The sequence below is a fragment of the Melanerpes formicivorus genome, unplaced genomic scaffold (assembly GCF_026170545.1).
Source record: "Melanerpes formicivorus ecotype bairdi unplaced genomic scaffold, bMelFor1.0.p_v2 SCAF_124, whole genome shotgun sequence".
NCBI lineage: Eukaryota > Metazoa > Chordata > Aves > Piciformes > Picidae > Melanerpes > Melanerpes formicivorus.
In genome coordinates, this window is record NW_027142476.1 from 1,013,299 (window position 1) to 1,032,003 (window position 18,705).

Genomic DNA, 18,705 nt, shown 5'->3' on the forward strand with positions numbered 1-18,705 from the left:
GGGGGAGGAGAAGCTCACCAGGAGCTCTCAGTGTGCACTTGCAGCCCAGAAAGCCAATCAGCTCCTGGGCTGCAGCAGGAGAAGTGTGGCCAGCAGGGCAAGGGAGGTGATTCTCCCCCTCTGCTCAGCTCTGGGGAGACCCCACCTGGAGTCCTGCCTCCAGTTCTGGAGCCCCTATTGCAAGAGGGATGTGGAGGTGCTGGAAGGTGTCCAGAGCAGGGCCAGGAGGATGAGCAGAGGGCAGGAGCTGCTCTGCTGTGAGGACAGACTGAAGGAGTTGGGGCTGTTCAGTCTGGAGAAGAGAAGGCTCTGAGGTGACCTCATTGTGGCCTTCCAGGATCTGCAGGGGGCTCCAGGAAGGCTGGGGAGGGACTGCTCAGGATCTCAGGCAGTGGTAGGACTAGGGGGAATGGAATGAAGCTGGAGGTGGGGAGATTGAGGCTGGAGGGGAGGAGGAAGTTCTTCCCCATGAGAGTGGTGAAGCCCTGGAATGGGTTGTGCAGGGAGGTGGTTGGGGCCCTGTCCCTGGAGGTGTTTAAGGCCAGGCTGGATGAGGCTGTGGCCAGGCTGATCTAGTGTGGGGTGTCCCTGCCCATGGCAGGGGGGTTGGAACTAGATGATCCTTGTGGTCCCTTCCAACCCTGAATGAAACTATGATACTATGATACCAGAAAAGACCTACTTACAGGTACTAAACTAAGAGACACTGGAATGGGTTGTCCCAGAGAAGCTGTGGACACCTCATCCCTGGAAGTGTTTAAGACCAGGTTGGATGAGGCCTTGAGCAACCTGGGCTGGTGGGAGGTGTCCCTGCCTATGGCTGGGGGCTTGGATCTCTAAGGTCCCTTCCAACTCAATCCATTGTGAGATTCTATAACACAGTCCTCTGACTCTTAATACCAATCAATGTATTGAAGCAAAAATGTGTTAGGGAATAACTCAACAGGAGGAAGAAATTGAATTGGGTAGTGACAGGAGTGGGGGGAATGACTCCAAGATAGAGGAGGGGAGATTCGGCTTGGATGCTAGGAGGAAGTGCTTCCCCATGAGGAGGCTGAGAGACTGTAACAGGTTGCCCAGAGCTGAACAGCAACTATGAGAAGGCTCCAGGGAGACCTTCTTGTGGTCTTCCAGTATCTGAAGGGGGATACAAGAAAGCTGGGGAGGGACTTTTGAAGGTGTCAGGGAGGGATAGGACTGAGGGGGATGGAGCAAAACTAGCAATGGGGAGTCTCAAATTGGGAAGGTCCAGGTTAGGAAGAAGTTGTTCCCCATGAGGGTGGTGAGAGCCTGGCACAGGTTGCCCAGGGAGGTGGTGGAAGCCTCCTGCCTGGAGGTGTTTGCAGCCAGGCTGGATGTGGCTGTGAGCAACCTGCTGGAGTGTGAGGTGTCCCTGGCCATGGCAGGGGGGTTGGGACTGGCTGAGCCTTGAGCTCCCTTCCGGCCCTGACAATCCTGTGATTCTCTTTGTGAGATGGAATCAGTGGTCAGATGCCCATAAAATGATGATGCCTTTTGTTACCTGAGCAATTATTCCTGGTAAAAAACACTCAATATCCCTTGGCATGCATACTTTGGAGCTGCTTCTCCCAGGAGGTAAGTCAAGATCCTTCCAGGACTTGTTGGGCATGGGGAAGTGTGGTGAAAATGGCAAATGCAAGGATTTGCATCCTCAGTTGCTTGCTGGGCTATTGAACTATTGACTGCATGGTTTGCCTCTTACATGCTTGCAGTGCTGTGATGATCTGAATTGAGTGCTGCTGTTGTCAATATTAGGCACAGCTTTATCCTGGGGGTTTTTACAGATAGGCACAAGGAGGGGTTTTGGTCTTGCAAAATATAATCATGCTCCCCCAAGTCCTTCTCCTCAAAGACTGCTCTTGAGCCACTCCTTGCCCAGCCTATCATTGCATTGTTGTAATACTTTATCTGCACCCCTCTCTTGCATTAGTAAGTTCATTGCCTCACAGTTTGCTGCTGAGATGTGGTTTAGATTTGCCAGGTCTGTGTAACATCCTTATGGAGGGCAACAGAAAGGTATTCCCAAAACTCTGCTCCGAAGGATGAAGAGTTTCCCTGTCTGCAGCAAAAATGACACCAGACTGACAGGTTCTGAGAATTTCTCCTGATAGTTAATAGTTTCCTGGCCTGCATCAGGAAGAGTGTGGCCAGCAGGAGCAGGGAAGTTATTGTGCCCTGTGCTCAGCACTGCTTAGGCCACACCTTGAGTCCTGTGTCCAGTGCTGGGCCCCTGAGTTTAGGATAGGATAGGATAGGATAGGATAGGATAGGATAGGATAGGATAGGATAGGATAGGATAGGATAGGATAGGATAGGATAGGATGAAAAAGACCTTTGAGATCATCAAGTCCAACCTATCACCCAGCACCATCTAATCAACTAAACCATGGCACCAATAGCCTCCTCTTAAACACCTCCAGAGATGGTGACTCCACCACCTCCCTGGGCAGCACATTCCAGTGGCCAATCTCTCTTGCTGGGAAGAATTTCTTCCTAACATCCAACCTAAACCTCCCCTGGCACATCTTGAGACTGTGTCCTCTTGTTCTGCAGCTGGCTGCCTGGGAGAAGAGACCAACCCCCACCTGGCTACAACCTCCCTGCAGGGAGTTGGAGAGAGCAATGAGGTCACCCCTGAGCCTCCTCTTCTCCAGGCTAAGCAACCCCAGCTCCCTCAGCCTCTCCTCACAGGGCTGTGCTCCAGACCCCTCCCCAGCTTTGTTTCCCTTCTCTGGACACTTTCCAGCACCTCTGCAGAATTCATCTCTTTCCATTGGTAAACCACCTGCCAGGAACAGCTCTGGCCAGTAGCTCCAGAAAGGAAGTCACTGAGAGCCATCAAGGGCCATCAAAACCCATTGCCTTGTCTCTTCAGGCCAGGTACCACTGCACATTGTCTGAGTCAATAGGAATCCAGGTTCTCACAATGCTTTGGGGGCAAATGGTGTGCAATCAGTGCTCCCTCTCACAGGATTGTCTGTGTGCCATGAAATCTCTGACTGGAACAAGTAGCTTAATCATTCAGTGGGAATCATTCAGCTCTGCTGTTATATCCCCCCACAGCTTGTGATGATGAGTGCACAGGACTCCTTCTGCACGACCTGGATCGCCTAAACAACATGATCCTGAGTGTGAACCTCAGTGGACCACTGCCTGCTCCATACAGGATGCTGCACGGCTTTGAGAACATGACCCAGGAACTGAAGGTATGCTCACAGCATTCACAGAGATGAATAAATCAGCTATGCTGGAATCTATTCAGGCTCACAGCCCTGAGTACCACAGTACCACAGTATCACAAAGGTTGGAAGAGACCTCGAGGATCATCGAGTCCAACCTATCAACACAGACCTCATGACTAGACCATGGCACCAAGTGCCACATCCAATCCCCTCTTGAACACCTCCAGGGATGGGGACTCCACCAACTCCCTGGGCAGCACATTCCAATGGGCAGTTTCTCTCTCAGTGAAGAACTTTCTCCTCACCTCCAGCCTAAACTTCCCCTGGCACAGCTTGAGACTGTGTCCTCTTGTTCTGGTGCTGGTTGCTAGAGAGAAGAGCAAGCCCCTCCTGGCTACAACCTCCCTTCAGGGAGTTGGAGAGAGCAAGAAGGTCTCCCCTGAGCCTCCTCTTCTCCAGGCTAAGCAACCCCAGCTCCCTCAGCCTCTCCTCACAGGGCTGTGCTCCAGACCCCTCCCCAGCCTCCTTGCCCTTCTCTGCACACCTTCAAGTCTCTCAATGTCCTTCTTGAGCTGAGGAGCCCAGAACTGGACACAGGACTCAAGGTGTGGCCTAAGCAGTGCTGAGCACAGGGCACAAGGACTTCCCTGCTCCTGCTGGCCACACTCTTCCTGATGCAGGCCAGGATGCCCTTGGCCTTCTTGGCCCCCTGGTCACACTGCTGTCTCCTGTTCAGCTGCTGTCCACCACTACCCCCAGGTCCCTCTCTGCCTGGCTGCTCTCAGCCACTCTGCCCCCAGCCTGTAGCTCTGCATGGGATTGCCATGGCCAAAGTGCATCACCTGGCTCTTGGGCTTGTTAAATGCCATCCTGTTGGATGTAGGTTCAGGGAAGAAGACAAATCCAAGAACGAGTGACTTCAAACTCGTTTGGGCTGGTAAAAAAGTGATGACAGTTATTTGTTTTGACTTCTTTTAATGAATCCTTCTTGCAGCAGTAGTTTGTTTCCACATATGTGAGACAATACACTGCAGGCCCAGACAAGGTGGTGCCATGGGCACATAAAAGGGTGCCCGTGCTGGGGGTCCATAAAGCAATTCCCTGGTTTATTACACTGTGTATTCGCTACCATACTGATATGTTCTCCACTGAACTATGTGAAGCTGTCAAGATCCCTGGGAGAAGCATCTTGGATGGATGTGACAAGAGTCACTGACAAAAGGCAGCTGCATGCTGTAATGAGAAGGAAATGTTTTGATCCTTTTTCTCTGCAGTATCTGGAAGCACCGAGATCCATTGCAGACAGCTTCTCACTCTCCCTCCTCTCTTCCCCAACAGCATTTGCTTTCACCTCAGCGAGCACCAGAGAGGCTTCTCCAGCTAGCACAAGAAAATCTGGATACCCTGGTGACAGAAATGGATGAACTGCTGACAAGAGTAGGTCTATGATCACGTTGGTGCCTCTGACTTTGGTTAGGGCTGCATAATGATGGCAATCGTCTGGCTATGAATTAAACATGAGCGAATAGATGAATGGGAAGAGGCTTCTCAGTCTCAGGGTTGGAGATGGCAGCAAGCCCTCTAACAACCTCTCTTTGAGGGCCAGTGCACTGAGATGTATTTGATAGAAAACTTTATAATAATGGAAGAAAACTTTACAGGACTGCTGCAGAGCAATCAAGAATGGGGGCTGCTCAGTCTGGAGAGGAGAAGGCTCTGGGGAGGCCTAATTGTGGCCTTCAGGGGGCTACAGGAAAGCTGGGGAGGGACTTTTGAGGGTGTCAGGGAGGGATAGGACTGGGGGGGATGGAACAAAACTGGAAATGGGGAGATTGAGATTGGCTGTGAGGAAGAAGTTGTTCCCCAGGAGGGTGGTGAGAGCCTGGCACAGGTTGCCCAGGGAGGTGGTGGAAGCCTCCTGCCTGGAGGTGTTTGCAGCCAGGCTGGATGTGGCTGTGAGCAACCTGCTGCAGTGTGAGGTGTCCCTGCCCATGGCAGGGGGGTTGGAACTGGATGATCCTTGAGGTCCCTTCCAGCCCTGACAGCTCTGTGATTTATTGATCAGTGGCCTGGAAAGTTCTGGTAATGGCTCCCAGTCTGCTGCAAGAAACCCTCTGGAGGGCAAGCTGGGGGTTTGTGCTTGGTGTACACCACTGAGCCCTAAGAGCTGCTGAGTCCTTGCTTCTCCCTGACAGTATCAGTGTCACTGGCCAGGTGTATCAGTATCACTGATGTGAGGTGTCCCTGGCCATGGCAGGGGGGTTGGAACTGGCTGCTCCTTGAGGTCCCTTCCAACCCTGACAATTCTATGATTCTATGACCTTTGTTGGAAAAGCTGGCACTAGGGGAAGGACAGATCATGCTGCAGCAAATGTGGGGCTTTCCCATGACTTCAGCTACACCTTGGCCACAAAACCAGGGCATTACCACAGTTAATCACAGCTGGAGTTTTTATAGTATCATAGTATAGTATCATTCAGGGTTGGAAGGGACCACAAGGATCAGCCAGTTCTAATCCCCCTGCCATGGGCAGGGACACCCCACACTAGATCAGGCTGCCCAGAGCCTCATCCAGCCTGGGCTTAAACACCTCCAGGGACAGGGCCTCAACCACCTCCCTGGACAACCCATTCCAGGGCTTCACCACTCTCATGGGAAGAACTTCCTCCTCCCCTCCAGCCTCAATCTCCCCACCTCCAGCTTCATTCCATTCCCCCTAGTCCTATCACTACCTGAGATCCTGAGCAGTCCCTCCCCAGCCTTCCTGTAGCCCCCTGCAGATCCTGGAAGGAAATTTCTTTGGAAATTGAAGTGCTTGCTGTCATAGAATAATTTTGGTTAGACATTTCCTGTGGATCATCCAGGCCAACCATTCTCTAACTCCATCCCTAAAGCTTGTTCCTCAGCACCACATCTCTGCCTCCTTCAAACACCTCCAGGGAAGGGGATTCAACCACCTCCCTGGGCAGCCTCTGCCAGGCTGAGAGAGCACTTTCAGTGAAGAAGTTTATTCCAACAAGCTGTCCAGAGAGGTTGTGGAATCTCCTTCCCTGGAGGCTTTGAAAGCCAGCCTGGATGTGTTGCTGTGTGACCTGCCCTGGGAGATCCTGCTTTGGCAAGGGGTTTGGACACCATGGTTGCTGGAGGTCCCTTCCCACCCCTAGCATTCTGTTATCCTGTGATTCTGTAATCTCCAACCTAAACCTCTCCTGCTGCAACTTGAGGGCATTTCATTTTTCCTTTTCTTTGGAATTATAGCACTGAGAGCTAAGGCTCTCTGCATTCTGCATCAGCAGACTCATCTCAGCATATTCCCTTCCTAATCTGAGTCTGACTGTCTCAATACAGGTCTCTGCCTGTGTCTCTTTTAAGGCTGCCTGGTGCAATACTAACAGCCTGGCTTCACTCTGAGTTGCTGGCTCACATTCTCAAGCATATTATAGGGAAGGCTTTGCTCTTTTGCTGTTTCATTTTCCATTAGGGATTATCTGTTGTGCTGTGCTGCTTTCTCCAGGAGCTGTAGAGCAAACAGAAGCCTGCCCTGACAGACTGAAGGAGTTGGGGCTGTTCAGTCTGGAGAAGAGAAGGCTCTGAGGTGACCTCATTGTGGCCTTCCAGGATCTGAAGGGGGCTACAGGAAGGCTGGGGAGGGACTGCTCAGGATCTCAGGCAGTGATAGGACTAGGGGGAATGGAATGAAGCTGGAGGTGGGGAGATTGAGGCTGGAGGGGAGGAGGAAGTTCTTCCCCATGAGAGTGGTGAAGCCCTGGAATGGGTTGTGCAGGGAGGTGGTTGGGGCCCTGTCCCTGGAGGTGTTTAAGGCCAGGCTGGCTGAGGCTCTGGGCAGCCTGATCTAGTGTGGGGTGTCCCTGCCCATGGCAGGGGGGTTGGAACAGGATGATCCTTGTGGTCCCTTCCAACCCTGACTGATACTATGATACCATGATACTATGATTCACTGGCCAGCAGGTCAAGGGAGCTTCCCTTCTCCCTCTACTCTACCCTGGTGTCACTACATCTAGGCTATTGTGTCCAGTTCTGGGCTCCACTGTTCAAGAGGGACAGGGATATGTTGGAGAGAGTCCAAGGGAGGCTGTGAAGATGCTGAATGGCCTGGTACAGCTGTGTGAGGAGGAAAGGCTGAGAGCCCTGGGGCTGTTGAGCCTGGAGAAGAGAAGGCTGAGAGGGATCTGATCAATGGCTACAAATACCTGAGGGGTGGGGGCAGGAAGGGGCCAGGCTCTGGGCAGTGGTGTCCTGGGATCGGACAAGAGGCAATGGACACAAACTGGAACCCAGGAGGCTCCACCTCAACCTGAGGAGAAACTTCTTTGGTGTGAGGCTGCTGAGCCCTGGAGCAGGCTGCCCAGAGAGGTTGTGGAGTCTCCTGCTCTGGAGCCTTTCCAGCCCCACCTGGATGTGTTCTGTGTGCCCTGCCCTAGGGGATTTGGAGTGAATGATTTCCAGGGGTCCCTTCCACCCCCTGCCAGCCTGTGATTCTGTGACTTGTTTTAAAGGCATTTCCTAGGTAGGCTCTGGAACTGCTGCTTCAACAAATGGCAAGATCTCAGTGAGAGCCAATGAATGGAGTAATTGAGCTGGGGACAATATTTAAAGGGAGAAGCCAAATATATGCACAAAGTGTGTGAGCTGAGTTAAATGTGTGCTCTGTGTTTCATTTGTGAGGGCAGGGAGAGCCTTCTGCAATGCAGGCAGGGTGCTATTTACTCTTTTTATTAGGAAAGTTTCATTTTGCAATGGACTTCATTGGGATCAGTCAGAGACATTGTCTGGGCACGGAGAAAACAGCACAAATTGTGCCATCTAGTGGGAAAGACAAGGGGAGCTGGAGCAGCCACAGTGCAAACACAGCTGTCCAAAAGCGTGTCACCATGAGGGATTAGCAAACATCCTGTTCAGGAGTTGTGCTTTCCTGCACTGAGAGTATCACAGCATCACAGTATCACTAAGGTTGGAAGAGACCTCAAAGATCATCCAGTCCAAGCTGTCACCACAGACCTCATGACTAAACCATGGCACCAAGTGCCACATCCACTCCCCTCTTGAACACCTCCAGGGATGGGGACTCCACCACCTCCCTGGGCAGCACATTCCAATGGCTAACAACTCTCTCTGGGAAGAACTTTCTCCTCACCTCCAGCCTAAACCTCCCCTGGCACAGCTTGAGACTGTGTCCTCTTGTTCTGCTGCTGTTTGCTTGAGAGAAGAGACCAACCCCCACCTGGCTACAACCTCCCTGCAGGCAGTTGCAGAGAGCAAGAAGGTCTCCCCTGAGCCTCCTCTTCTCCAGGCTAAGCAACCCCAGCTCCCTCAGCCTCTCCTCACAGGGCTGTGCTCCAGACCCCTCCCCAGCCTCCTTGCCCTTCTCTGGACACCTTCAAGTCTCTCAATGTCCTTCTTGACCTGAGGAGCCCAGAACTGGACACAGGACCCAAGGTGTGGCCTAAGCAGTGCTGAGCACAGGGCACAAGGACTTCCCTGCTCCTGCTGGCCACACTCTTCCTGATGCAGGCCAGGATGCCCTTGGCCTTCTTGGTCCCCTGGGCACACTGCTGGCTCATGTTTAGGCAGCTGTCAGTCAGCACCCCCAGGTCCCTCTCTGCCTGGCTGCTCTCAGCCACTCTGCCCCCAGCCTGTAGCTCTGCCTGGGGTTGTTGTGGCCAAAGTGCAGCCCCTGGCACTTGGACTTGTTGAATGCCATCCTGTTGGCCTCTGCCCATCTGTCCAGTCAGTCGATGTCCCTTTTGCAAACAGGGACCTTGAGAGCAAAGTAGACCATCTCCAGATGATTCCAGCCCCCAGTATGCTTTTCAGGGCTGCAGCAGGTGTCTGACGTCATCCTGCTGCTGTTGCATTGATTCAGTAAAAGTACAAAGCATTTAGTCACACATAGCTAAAATTTCACTGAGCATCCCAATGTGTTATAAACAAACAGCTTGGATCACAGAATCATGCAATGGTTGGAAGGGACCTTAAAGATCATCCAGTTCCAACCCCCTGCCATGGGCAGGGACACCTCCCACCAGCCCAGCTTGCTCAAGGCCTCATCCAGCCTGGCCTTGAACACCTCCAGGCAGGAGGCAGCCACAGCCTCCCTGGGCAACCTGTGCCAGTGTCTCACCAGCCTCACTGGAAACAATTTCATAGTATCATAGTATCATAGTATCAGTCAGGGTTGGAAGGGACCACAAGGATCAGCCAGTTCCAACCCCCCTGCCATGGGCAGGGACACCCCACACTACATCAGCCTGCCCAGAGCCTCATCCAGCCTGGCCTTAAACACCTCCAGGGACAGGGCCCCAACCACCTCCCTGCACAACCCATTCCAGGGCTTCACCACTCTCATGGGGAAGAACTTCCTCCTCCCCTCCAGCCTCAATCTCCCCACCTCCAGCTTCATTCCATTCCCCCTAGTCCTATCACTACCTGATAGGGGTCCTCATCATCCTCATCTCCAGTCTCAATCTCACCTCTCCCAGCTCAAAGCCATTGTTCCTCATCCTTTCACTCCCAGCCCTTGTCCAAAGTCCCTCCCCATCTCTCCTGGGGCCCTTTTCAGGTACTGGAAGGCTGCTCCAAGATCTCCCTGGAGCCTTCTCTTCTCCAGCCTGAAGGCCCCAACTCTCCCAGCCTGTCCCCATAGGGGAGGTTCTCCTGCCCTCTGATTCCTCCCAGTCTGGGTCCCTCCTCTGGACCTCTCTAACAGCCCCTTGTCCTTGTGCTGGGGGCCCTAGTACTGGAAGTGTGGTCTGAGTGCTGCAGGTGTGGTCTGAGCAGAGCAGAGCAGAGGTTCAGAATCCCCTCCCTGTGCTGCTGCTCTGGCTGCAGCTCAGCACTCAGCTGCCTGCTGGGCTGCCAGGGACCAGTGCTGGCTCATGAGGAGTCTGTCACCACCTGACACCCCCAAGGCCTTCTCCTTAAAGCCGCTCTCAAGCCACTCCTCACCCAACCTGGGAGTGCAGTGGGGCTGAAAAGAAAACAGCTTCTTTCTTGCTTTCTTGCTTGCTTTAATTAATGTATTGATTTAAAATGCTTCTTGTTTGCTGGCTTGAATGGTCTCTGGGAGGCTGCCCCCAGGGCCGCTGCTACCCTGCTGCCCTTTGCCGTGCACCGTCCTGAAACCACTGAAAGCCTTCCCTGAAGAATCTATTAAAAGCTTCCAAGCAGCCTTTCTGTAAGCAAATGGGGGGAACAATGTCCTCCTGCCTCCCTTGGTGGGCTGTGTGCACACAGGCAGGGCTTCTAAGGACCCAAAGCAAGGCCTTCCCAATTTCCATTTGAAGGCAAAAGGTAATGAAGTTTAATTGTGGACTCGGCCAGAGCGTTTCATGTGCATCTGATCAATAATTCATTGATTGCGTGTTGCCTGAGGAGAGTTTGGTACCTGGGTGCAAGCAGTAGGAACCTGGCAGAGTGCAGCCTTGTTCTGTCTGTTAATTCTGCTTTTCCTGACTTTGGATCACCAGGCCACCAAGGTGACAGCAGATGGAGAGCAAACCAGGCAGGACGCTGAGAGGACCAATGACAGAGCGAAATCTCTGGGAGAGTTCGTCAGAGGCATCCTGCAAGCAGCTGAAGGTACTGGAGGAAGGAACATCTGCCAACTGATCCTCAAGAAAGCTGAAGGATGGTGGGGAAGAGGGTCTGAGAAACAGTGAGGGGGCCAGCAGGCACAGGGAGGAGATCATCCCCCTGTGCTCAGCACTGGGGAGGCCACACCTGGAGAGCTGTGTTCAGTTCTGGGCCACTCACTCCAGGAGGACATTGAGGGGCTGGAGCCTGTCCAGAGCAGGGCAGTGAGGCTGGAGAAGGGCCTGGAGCCCCTGGGCTAGAGGAGGGGCTGAGGGAGCTGGGGTTGTTTAGGCTGGAGAAGAGGAGGCTGAGGGGAGACCCTCTTGCACTCTACAGCTCCCTGAAGGGAGGTAGGAGTGAGGAAGGGACAGCCTCTGCTCCTTGGAGGTGAGAGACAGGACCAAACAAATGGTTCCAAGCTGCACCAGGGAAGGTTCAGACTGGATATCCCACTCCTCCCAATGACTTCAAAACTCCATTGCTGCTGCCTGCTAAGGAATATCTGCTGCTTGGAATTTGCAAATTACTCTTAACCCTGCCTAAGTAGGATAGGATAGGATAGGATAGGATAGGATAGGATAGGATAGGATAGGATAGGATAGGATAGGATGGGATAGGATAGGATAGGATAGGATAGGATAGGATAGGATAGGATAGGATAGGATGAGATGGGATAGGATGAGATGGGATAGGATAGGATAGGATAGGATAGGATAGGATAGGATAGGATAGGATGGGATGGGATGGGATAGAATAGAATAGAATAGAATAGAATAGAATAGAATAGAATAGAATAGAATAGAATAGAATAGAATAGAATAGAATAGAATAGAATAGAATAGAATAGAATAGAATTAACCAGGTTGGAAGAGACCTTCAAGATCATTGCATCCAACCTATCATCCAACACCACCTAATCAACTAACCCATGGCACCAAGCACCCTGTCAAGTCTCCTTCTGAACACCTCCAATGATGAGGACTCCACCACCTCCCCAGGCAGCACATTCCAATGGGCAATCACTCTCTCTGTGTAGAACTTCTTCCTAACCTCCAGCCTGAACCTCCCCTGGCACAGCTTGAGACTGTGTCCTCTTATTCTGGTGCTGGTTGCTAGAGAGAAGAGACCAAGCCCCTCCTGGCTACAACCTCCCTGCAGGTAGGTGTAGAGAGCAATAAGCTCACTCTGAGTCTCCTCTTCTCTCTACAGCTCCCTGAAGGGAGGTAGGAGTGAGGAAGGGACAGCCTCTGCTCCTTGGAGGTGTGAGGCAGGAACAAATAAATGGTTCCAAGCTGCACCAGGGGAGGTTCAGGCTGGATCTCAGGAAATATGTGCACTGGAAGGGCTCTCAGACATTGGCAGAGGCTGCCCAGGGCAGTGCTGGAGTGCCCATCCCTGGGGGTGTTCCAGCAGCATGGAGCTGGAGCTTAGGGACATGGTTTGGTGCTGAGCCTGCAGTGCTGGGTCTGGGTGAGCTTGGAGGTCTCTTCCAACCAGATGCATTCTGTGATACTGTGATGAGTTTGTTCACTCAGAAACATCATTTAAATGTTCAGTGAGGAAACTCAGGTCAACAACCTTCAGGTTGTTTCCAATGTGCAGATGCAATTGATAGAAACAGTTAACCCTGTTGGTAGCTCTGAACCAAGACCAAGCAGAATATTGAGTAGTGGCCTTCAGGATTTTTGCAGCTGTCTGAAGAGAAGCTGCTGAGGTGAAGTAACTAAGAGGTCTTAGCTTGTGTTTGTATTTTCCAAGCAGCTGGAGCCATGTCTTGGTGAAAAAGCTCTTTGTCATTTTAGCCCTTGGTAGGTGATCACTTCAGCTTAATTCCCCCCAGTGACTTCAAAACTCCATTGCTGCTGCCTGCTGAGGAATATCTGCTGCTTGGAATTTGCAAATGGCTCATAACCCTGCCTAAGGAGAATGGAATAGAGCAGACTATGTGAATAGAATAGAATGTATGAATAGAGTAGAATGTATGAATAGAATAGAATAGAATAGAATAGAATAGAATAGAATAGAATAGAATAGAATAATAGAATAGACCAGAACAGGTTGGAAGAGACCTTCAAGATCATCACGTCCAACCTATCATCCAACACCACGCAACCAACTAACCCATGGCACCAAGCACCCCATCAAGTCTCCTCCTGAACACCCCCAGTGATGGTGACTCCACCACATCCCCAGGCAGCACATTCCAATGGGCAATCACTCTCTCTGTGTAAAACTTCCTCCTGACCTCCAGCCTGAACCTCCCCTGGCACAGCTTGAGACTGTGTCCTCTTGTTCTGCTGCTGGGTGCCTGGGAGAAGAGGCCAACCCCCACCTGGCTCCAACCTCCCTTCAGGGAGTTGTAGAGAGCAAGAAGGTCTCCCCTGAGCCTCCTCTTCTGCAGGCTAAGCAACCCCAGCTCCCTCAGCCTCTCCTCACAGGGCTGTGCTCCAGACCCCTCCCCAGCCTCCTTGCCCTTCTCTGGACACCTTCCAGCAAGTCAACCTCCTTCCTAAACTGAGGAGCCCAGAACTGGACACAGGACTCAAGGTGTGGCCTAACCAGTGCAGTGTACAGGGGCACAATGACCTCCCTGCTCCTGCTGGCCACACTCTTCCTGATGCAGGCCAGGATGCCATTGGCCCTCTTGGCTGCCTGGGCACACTGCAGGCTCATGTTCAGCCTACCATCGACCAGCACCCCCAGGTCCCTCTCTGCCTGGCTGCTCTCAGCCACTCTGACCCCAGCCTGTAGCACTGCCTGGGGTTGTTGTGGCCAATGTGCAGCACCTGGCACTTGGATGTGTTCAATCTCCTGCCCTTGGCCTCTGCCCATCTGTCCAGCCTGGCAAGGTCCCTCTGCAGAGCCCCTCTAGTAGTGGCATGCAGCCAGGTGTCTTCCTTCCACAAGCTGATTCACTGCTCTTACAGTGCAGCAAGAGCTAAAGTGTTGTGAATGGCTTTAAGGAGCAAAAAATAGCTCAGACATGAGGCTATCAAATAGGATAATGGCTGAAAAATATGAAAATTATTGGCAATCACAGGCTGCTTTTCTTTTTAGTTGAAAAATACTGCTCTGTTCTCTTTCCCCCCCCCCCTTCAAACTCCCACTCCAGTGCTGATTTCTGTAGTTATGCTTCTGAAGGCCCATTTGGTTCAAAAGGAAAGCTTCCACTTTTGTCCAAGTGCTGTAAAGTACATTTTCTATTGCCCTGCACATGCCCTGAGCTGAACAGCAACTATGAGAAGGCTCCGAGGAGACCTTCTTGTGACCTTGCAGTATCTTCAGGGGGCTCCAAGAAAGCTGGGGAGGGACTTTGGAGGGTGTCAGGGAGGGATAGGACTGGGGGGGATGGAGCAGAACTAGAAATGGGGAGATTGAGATTGGCTGTGAGGAAGAAGTTGTTCCCCAGGAGGGTGGTGAGAGCCTGGCCCAGGTTGCCCAGGGAGGTGGTGGAAGCCTCCTGCCTGGAGGTGTTTGCAGCCAGGCTGGATGTGGCTGTGAGCAACCTGCTGTGGTGTGAGGTGTCCCTGCCCATGGCAGGGGGTTGGGACTGGCTGAGCCTTGAGGTCCCAGGGTCCAGCCCTGACAATTCTATGATTCTATGATGATATGAAACTGGAAGCCATGCCTGACAGCCCCTCAGGCTGCCATCAAGTATGACCTGGCCAGGCTGGAGACCTGGCCAGGGAGAAATCCAATGACATTCAATCCAATCTTAGAAGGGCAACAAAGTTGGTGAGGGGCTTGGAATACAGCCCTGTGAGGAGAGGCTGAGGGAGCTGGGGATGCTTAGCCTGGAGAAGAGGAGGCTCAGGGGAGACCTTCTTGCTCTCTCCAACTCCCTGAAGGGAGGTTGTAGCCAGGTGGGGGTTGGTCTCTTCTCCCAGGCAGGCACCTAGTGCCAGAACAAGAGGACACAGTCTCAAACTGCACCAGGGAGGTTTAGGCTGGAGGTGAGGAAGAAGTTCTTCCCAGAAAGAGAGATTGGCCATTGGAATGTGCTGCAGGCAGGTGGAATCCCCATCCCTGGAGGTGTTCAAGAGGGGATTGGATGTGGCACTTGGACCCATGGTTTAGTTGTCAGGAGGTGTTGGGTGACAGCTTGGACTTGATGATCTTTGAGGTCTTTTCCAACCTGGTGTATTCTATTCTATTCAACAACAGCAAGTGTAGAGTCCTGCACATGGGGAAGAACACCCCCATGGATCAGCACAAGCTGGGCACTGAGCTGTTGGAGAGCAGCTCTGGGGACAAGGACCTGGGAGTGCTGGTGGACAACAGGATGGCCATGAGCCAGCAATGTGCCCTGGTGGCCAAGAAGGCCAATGGCATCCTGGGGTGGATTAGTAGGTCAAGAGAGGGTCTCCTCCCCCTCAACTTTGCACTGGTAAGGCCACATTTGGAATATTGTGTCCAGTTTTGGGCCCCTCAGGTCAAGAAGGACCTCAGGAAACTGCTGGAGAGAGTCCATCCCAGAGGCACAGAGCTGCTGCAGGCAGTGGGACATCTCCCTGTGAGGCCAGGCTGAGGGAGCTGGGGCTTGGAGCTGGGAGCAGAGGAGCCTGAGGGCTGCCCTCATGGCTGGGGATAAAGATGTGCAGGGCTGGAGCCAGGCTCTGCTCAGGGATGGCCAAGGACAGCACAAGGGGCACTGGGGGCAAGCTGGAGCAGAGGAGGTGCCAGGGGAACAGGAGGGGAAACTTTGTGACTGTGAGGCTGCTGGAGCCTGGAGCAGGCTGCCCAGAGAGGTTGTGGAGTCTCCTGCTCTGGAGGCATTCAAAACTCACCTGGATGTGTTCTGTGTGAACTGCCCTGGGTGACCCTGCTCTGGCAGGGGGGTTGGACTGGGTGATCTCCAGAGGTCCCTTCCCACCCCTACCACTCTGTGGGATCCTGCAGGGGCTGCTTCTGCAGGTGTATGTTCTGGTGAGTTGTGGTGGCTGTAGCAGGAGGGTTTTAGTCCTGTGAGAGTTAGGGGTAATTCAGCTCTCTCAAACACAGGCTCACCGTCAACCATCTTATACTGCAGCCTTCCCAGCCTTGATGTCTGTATCTGGGTATCTGCTTCTGAGCCACACATCTGTGGCTGTCTTTCCTTCCTCTGAAATTTCCAAACCATTTGTATTTTTTCCTGGCACTGTTCAGGCTGGATGCTGTCAAAGGCATCTTTTTGATGTCCTTCAGCAGAGGTTTGAATCTCACTGTCTTCACTTGCACTGCCTGCTCCTGAGCTCTGTGAGCAGCAGGCCAGATCCTCTGCTGCTCTTCTCAACACTCACTGCTAATTCCTTCTTTCAGGGAAAGAACACAGGAGAGGAGCAACAGATTGCTCAAACCCAGCACAAAGACTGCTGCACTTTAATTATGGTGTTTAAATGTGAACTCCAATAGAGTTAGCAACATCTAAGCTGTCAGCCCCTGGCTGGGACAGCAGCTCTCTGAGCTGGGTTAGGAACTGGCTGGAGGCTGAGCCCAGAGAGTGGTGGTGAATGGTGCCACAGCCAGCTGGCAGCCAGGCACCAGTGGTGTGCCCCAGGGAGCAGTGCTGGGCCCTGTGCTCTTTAACATCTTCATTGATGATCTGGGGGAGGGCATTGAGTCCATCAGCAGTAAATGTGCAGATGACACCAAGCTGGGAGCAGATGTTGGTCAGTTAGAGGGCTGAAGGGCTCTGCAGAGGGACCTTGCCAGGCTGGACAGATGGGCAGAGGCCAACAGGATGGCATTCAACAAGTCCAAGTGCCAGGGGCTGCACTTTGGCCACAACAACCCCAGGCAGAGCTACAGGCTGGGGTCAGAGTGGCTGAAAGCAGCCAAAGAGAAAGGGACCTGGGGATAGTGGTTGACAGCTGCCTGAACATGAGCCAGCAGTGTGCCCAGGTGGCCAAGAAGGCCAAGGGCATCCTGGCCTGCATCAGGAAGAGTGTGGTCAGCAGGAGCAGGGAAGTCCTTGTGCCCTGTGCTCAGCACTGCTTAGGCCACCCCTTGAGTCCTGTGTCCAGTTCTGGGCTCCTCAGGTCAAGAAGGACATTGAGAGACTTGAAGGTGTCCAGAGAAGGGCAAGGAGGCTGGGGAGGGGTCTGGGGCACAGCCCTGTGAGGAGAGGCTGAGGGAGCTGGGGTTGCTTAGCCTGGAGAAGAGGAGGCTCAGGGGAGACCTTACTCCTCTCTCCTACTCCCTGAAGGGAGATTGTAGCCAGGTGGGGGTTGGTCTCTTCTCCCAGGCAACCAGCAGCAGAACAAGAGGACACAGTCTCAAGCTGTGCCAGGGGAGGTTTAGGCTGGAGGTGAGGAGAAAGTTCTTCCCAGAGAGAGTCATTTTTCATTGGAATGTGCTGCCCAGGGAGGTGGTGGAGTCCCCATCCCTGGAGGTGTTCAAGAGGGGATTGGATGTGGCACTTGGTGCCATGGTTCAGTCATGAGGTCTGTGGTGACAGGTTGGACTTGATGATCTTTGAGGTCTCTTCCAGCCTTGGTGATTCTGTGACACTGTGATCTGATCATTGGATTAACCAATGCTTTACATCTCCCTTGCAGGAATAACCACTGCCAGCTGCAGTTCCACTTGCTGATGGAGTTGGGGGGCTTAAAGCCTCTGCTCTTTTTCTTTACTAACTCCCTATGTAAATATTTTCTGCCCCTCCCCCCACCCCCTGCAGCTGCAAAAGAAGAGGCTATAAAAGTGAATGAGACACTCAGAACCCAAGATGAGAGCCTGGAGAAGAGCCTCCCAGAACTGCAGCGTGAGGCTGAAAGGATGATCGCGGAGATGAGAAGCAGAGAGCTGAGCACACAGGAGAGAATCGCTGAAGAGGAGCTGAAGTGAGTAGAGTGACCTCAGGCTTCAGCCTCCCTGTGCTAACAGCTGGCTCTTGTAGATGTGATTCTCATCTGTTCCAAGTTTCACCTGGCACTTATGGGTTCTGGGCCCCTCAGTTTAGGAAGGAGGTTGAGATGCTGGAAGGTGTCCAGAGAAGGGCAAGGAGGCTGGGGAGGGGTCTGGAGCACAGCCCTGTGAGGAGAGGCTGAGGGAGCTGGGGTTGCTTAGCCTGGAGAAGAGGAGGCTCAGGGGAGACCTTCTTGCTCTCTCCAACTCCCTGCAGGGAGGTTGTAGCCAGGTGGGGGTTGGTCTCTTCTCCCAGGCAGCCAGCAGCAGAACAAGAGGACACAGTCTCAAGCTGTGCCAGGGGAGGTCTAGGCTGGAGGTTAGGAAGAAGTTCTTTACAGAAAGAAACATTGGCCCTTGGAATGTGCTGCCCAGGGAGGTGGTGGAGTCACCATCACTGGAGGTGTTTAAGAAGAAACTGGCTGAGTCCCTTGGTGCCATGGTTTAGTTGATCAGATGGTGCTGGGTGAGAGGTTGGACTTGATGATCTCTGAGGTCTTTTCCAACCTGGTTAATTCTATTCTATTCTATTCTATTCTATTCTATTCTATTCTATTCTATTCTATTCTATTCTATTCTATCCTATTCTATTCTATCCTATCCTATCCCAACCTCTCCTATCCTATCCCATCCCATCCTATCCCATCCTATCCCATCCTATCCTATCCTATCCTATCCTATCCTATCCTATCCTATCCTATCCTATCCTATCCTATCCTATCCTATCCTATCCTAAATGTGAAGGAAATCAAAGTGTAATACTCACTAATGAATGGCTGCCCAGGGAGGTGGTGGGGTCACCATCCCTGGAGGTGCAAATTTGGCTCTTCAGGACATGGTCTGGTGGTCATGGAAGTGTTGGGTAGAAGGTTGGACTTGGTGATCTTAGAGGTCTTTCTGAGTGTTAATGATTCTATGACCCTGCAGTTCTATGCCATAGAATTGTGCTGGCAGCTCTTTATAACCCATGCTGCAAAGTGCTGAAGACTTCTTAGAATCAGAGTGCTTTTGGTTGGAAAAGCTC

General features: G+C 52.5%; 1 protein-coding gene across 1 annotated transcript in view; it reads left to right on the top strand.

The window, feature by feature from the left end:
• The window catches only part of LAMA2 (laminin subunit alpha 2), a 252,291-nt gene that overhangs the window by 118,551 nt on the left and 115,035 nt on the right, over window positions 1–18,705 (top strand). The window contains 4 exon segments of the mRNA XM_068167889.1: window positions 3,085–3,227; window positions 4,542–4,640; window positions 10,691–10,802; window positions 17,455–17,617. Coding sequence (XP_068023990.1) covers window positions 3,085–3,227; window positions 4,542–4,640; window positions 10,691–10,802; window positions 17,455–17,617 — 517 coding nt within the window.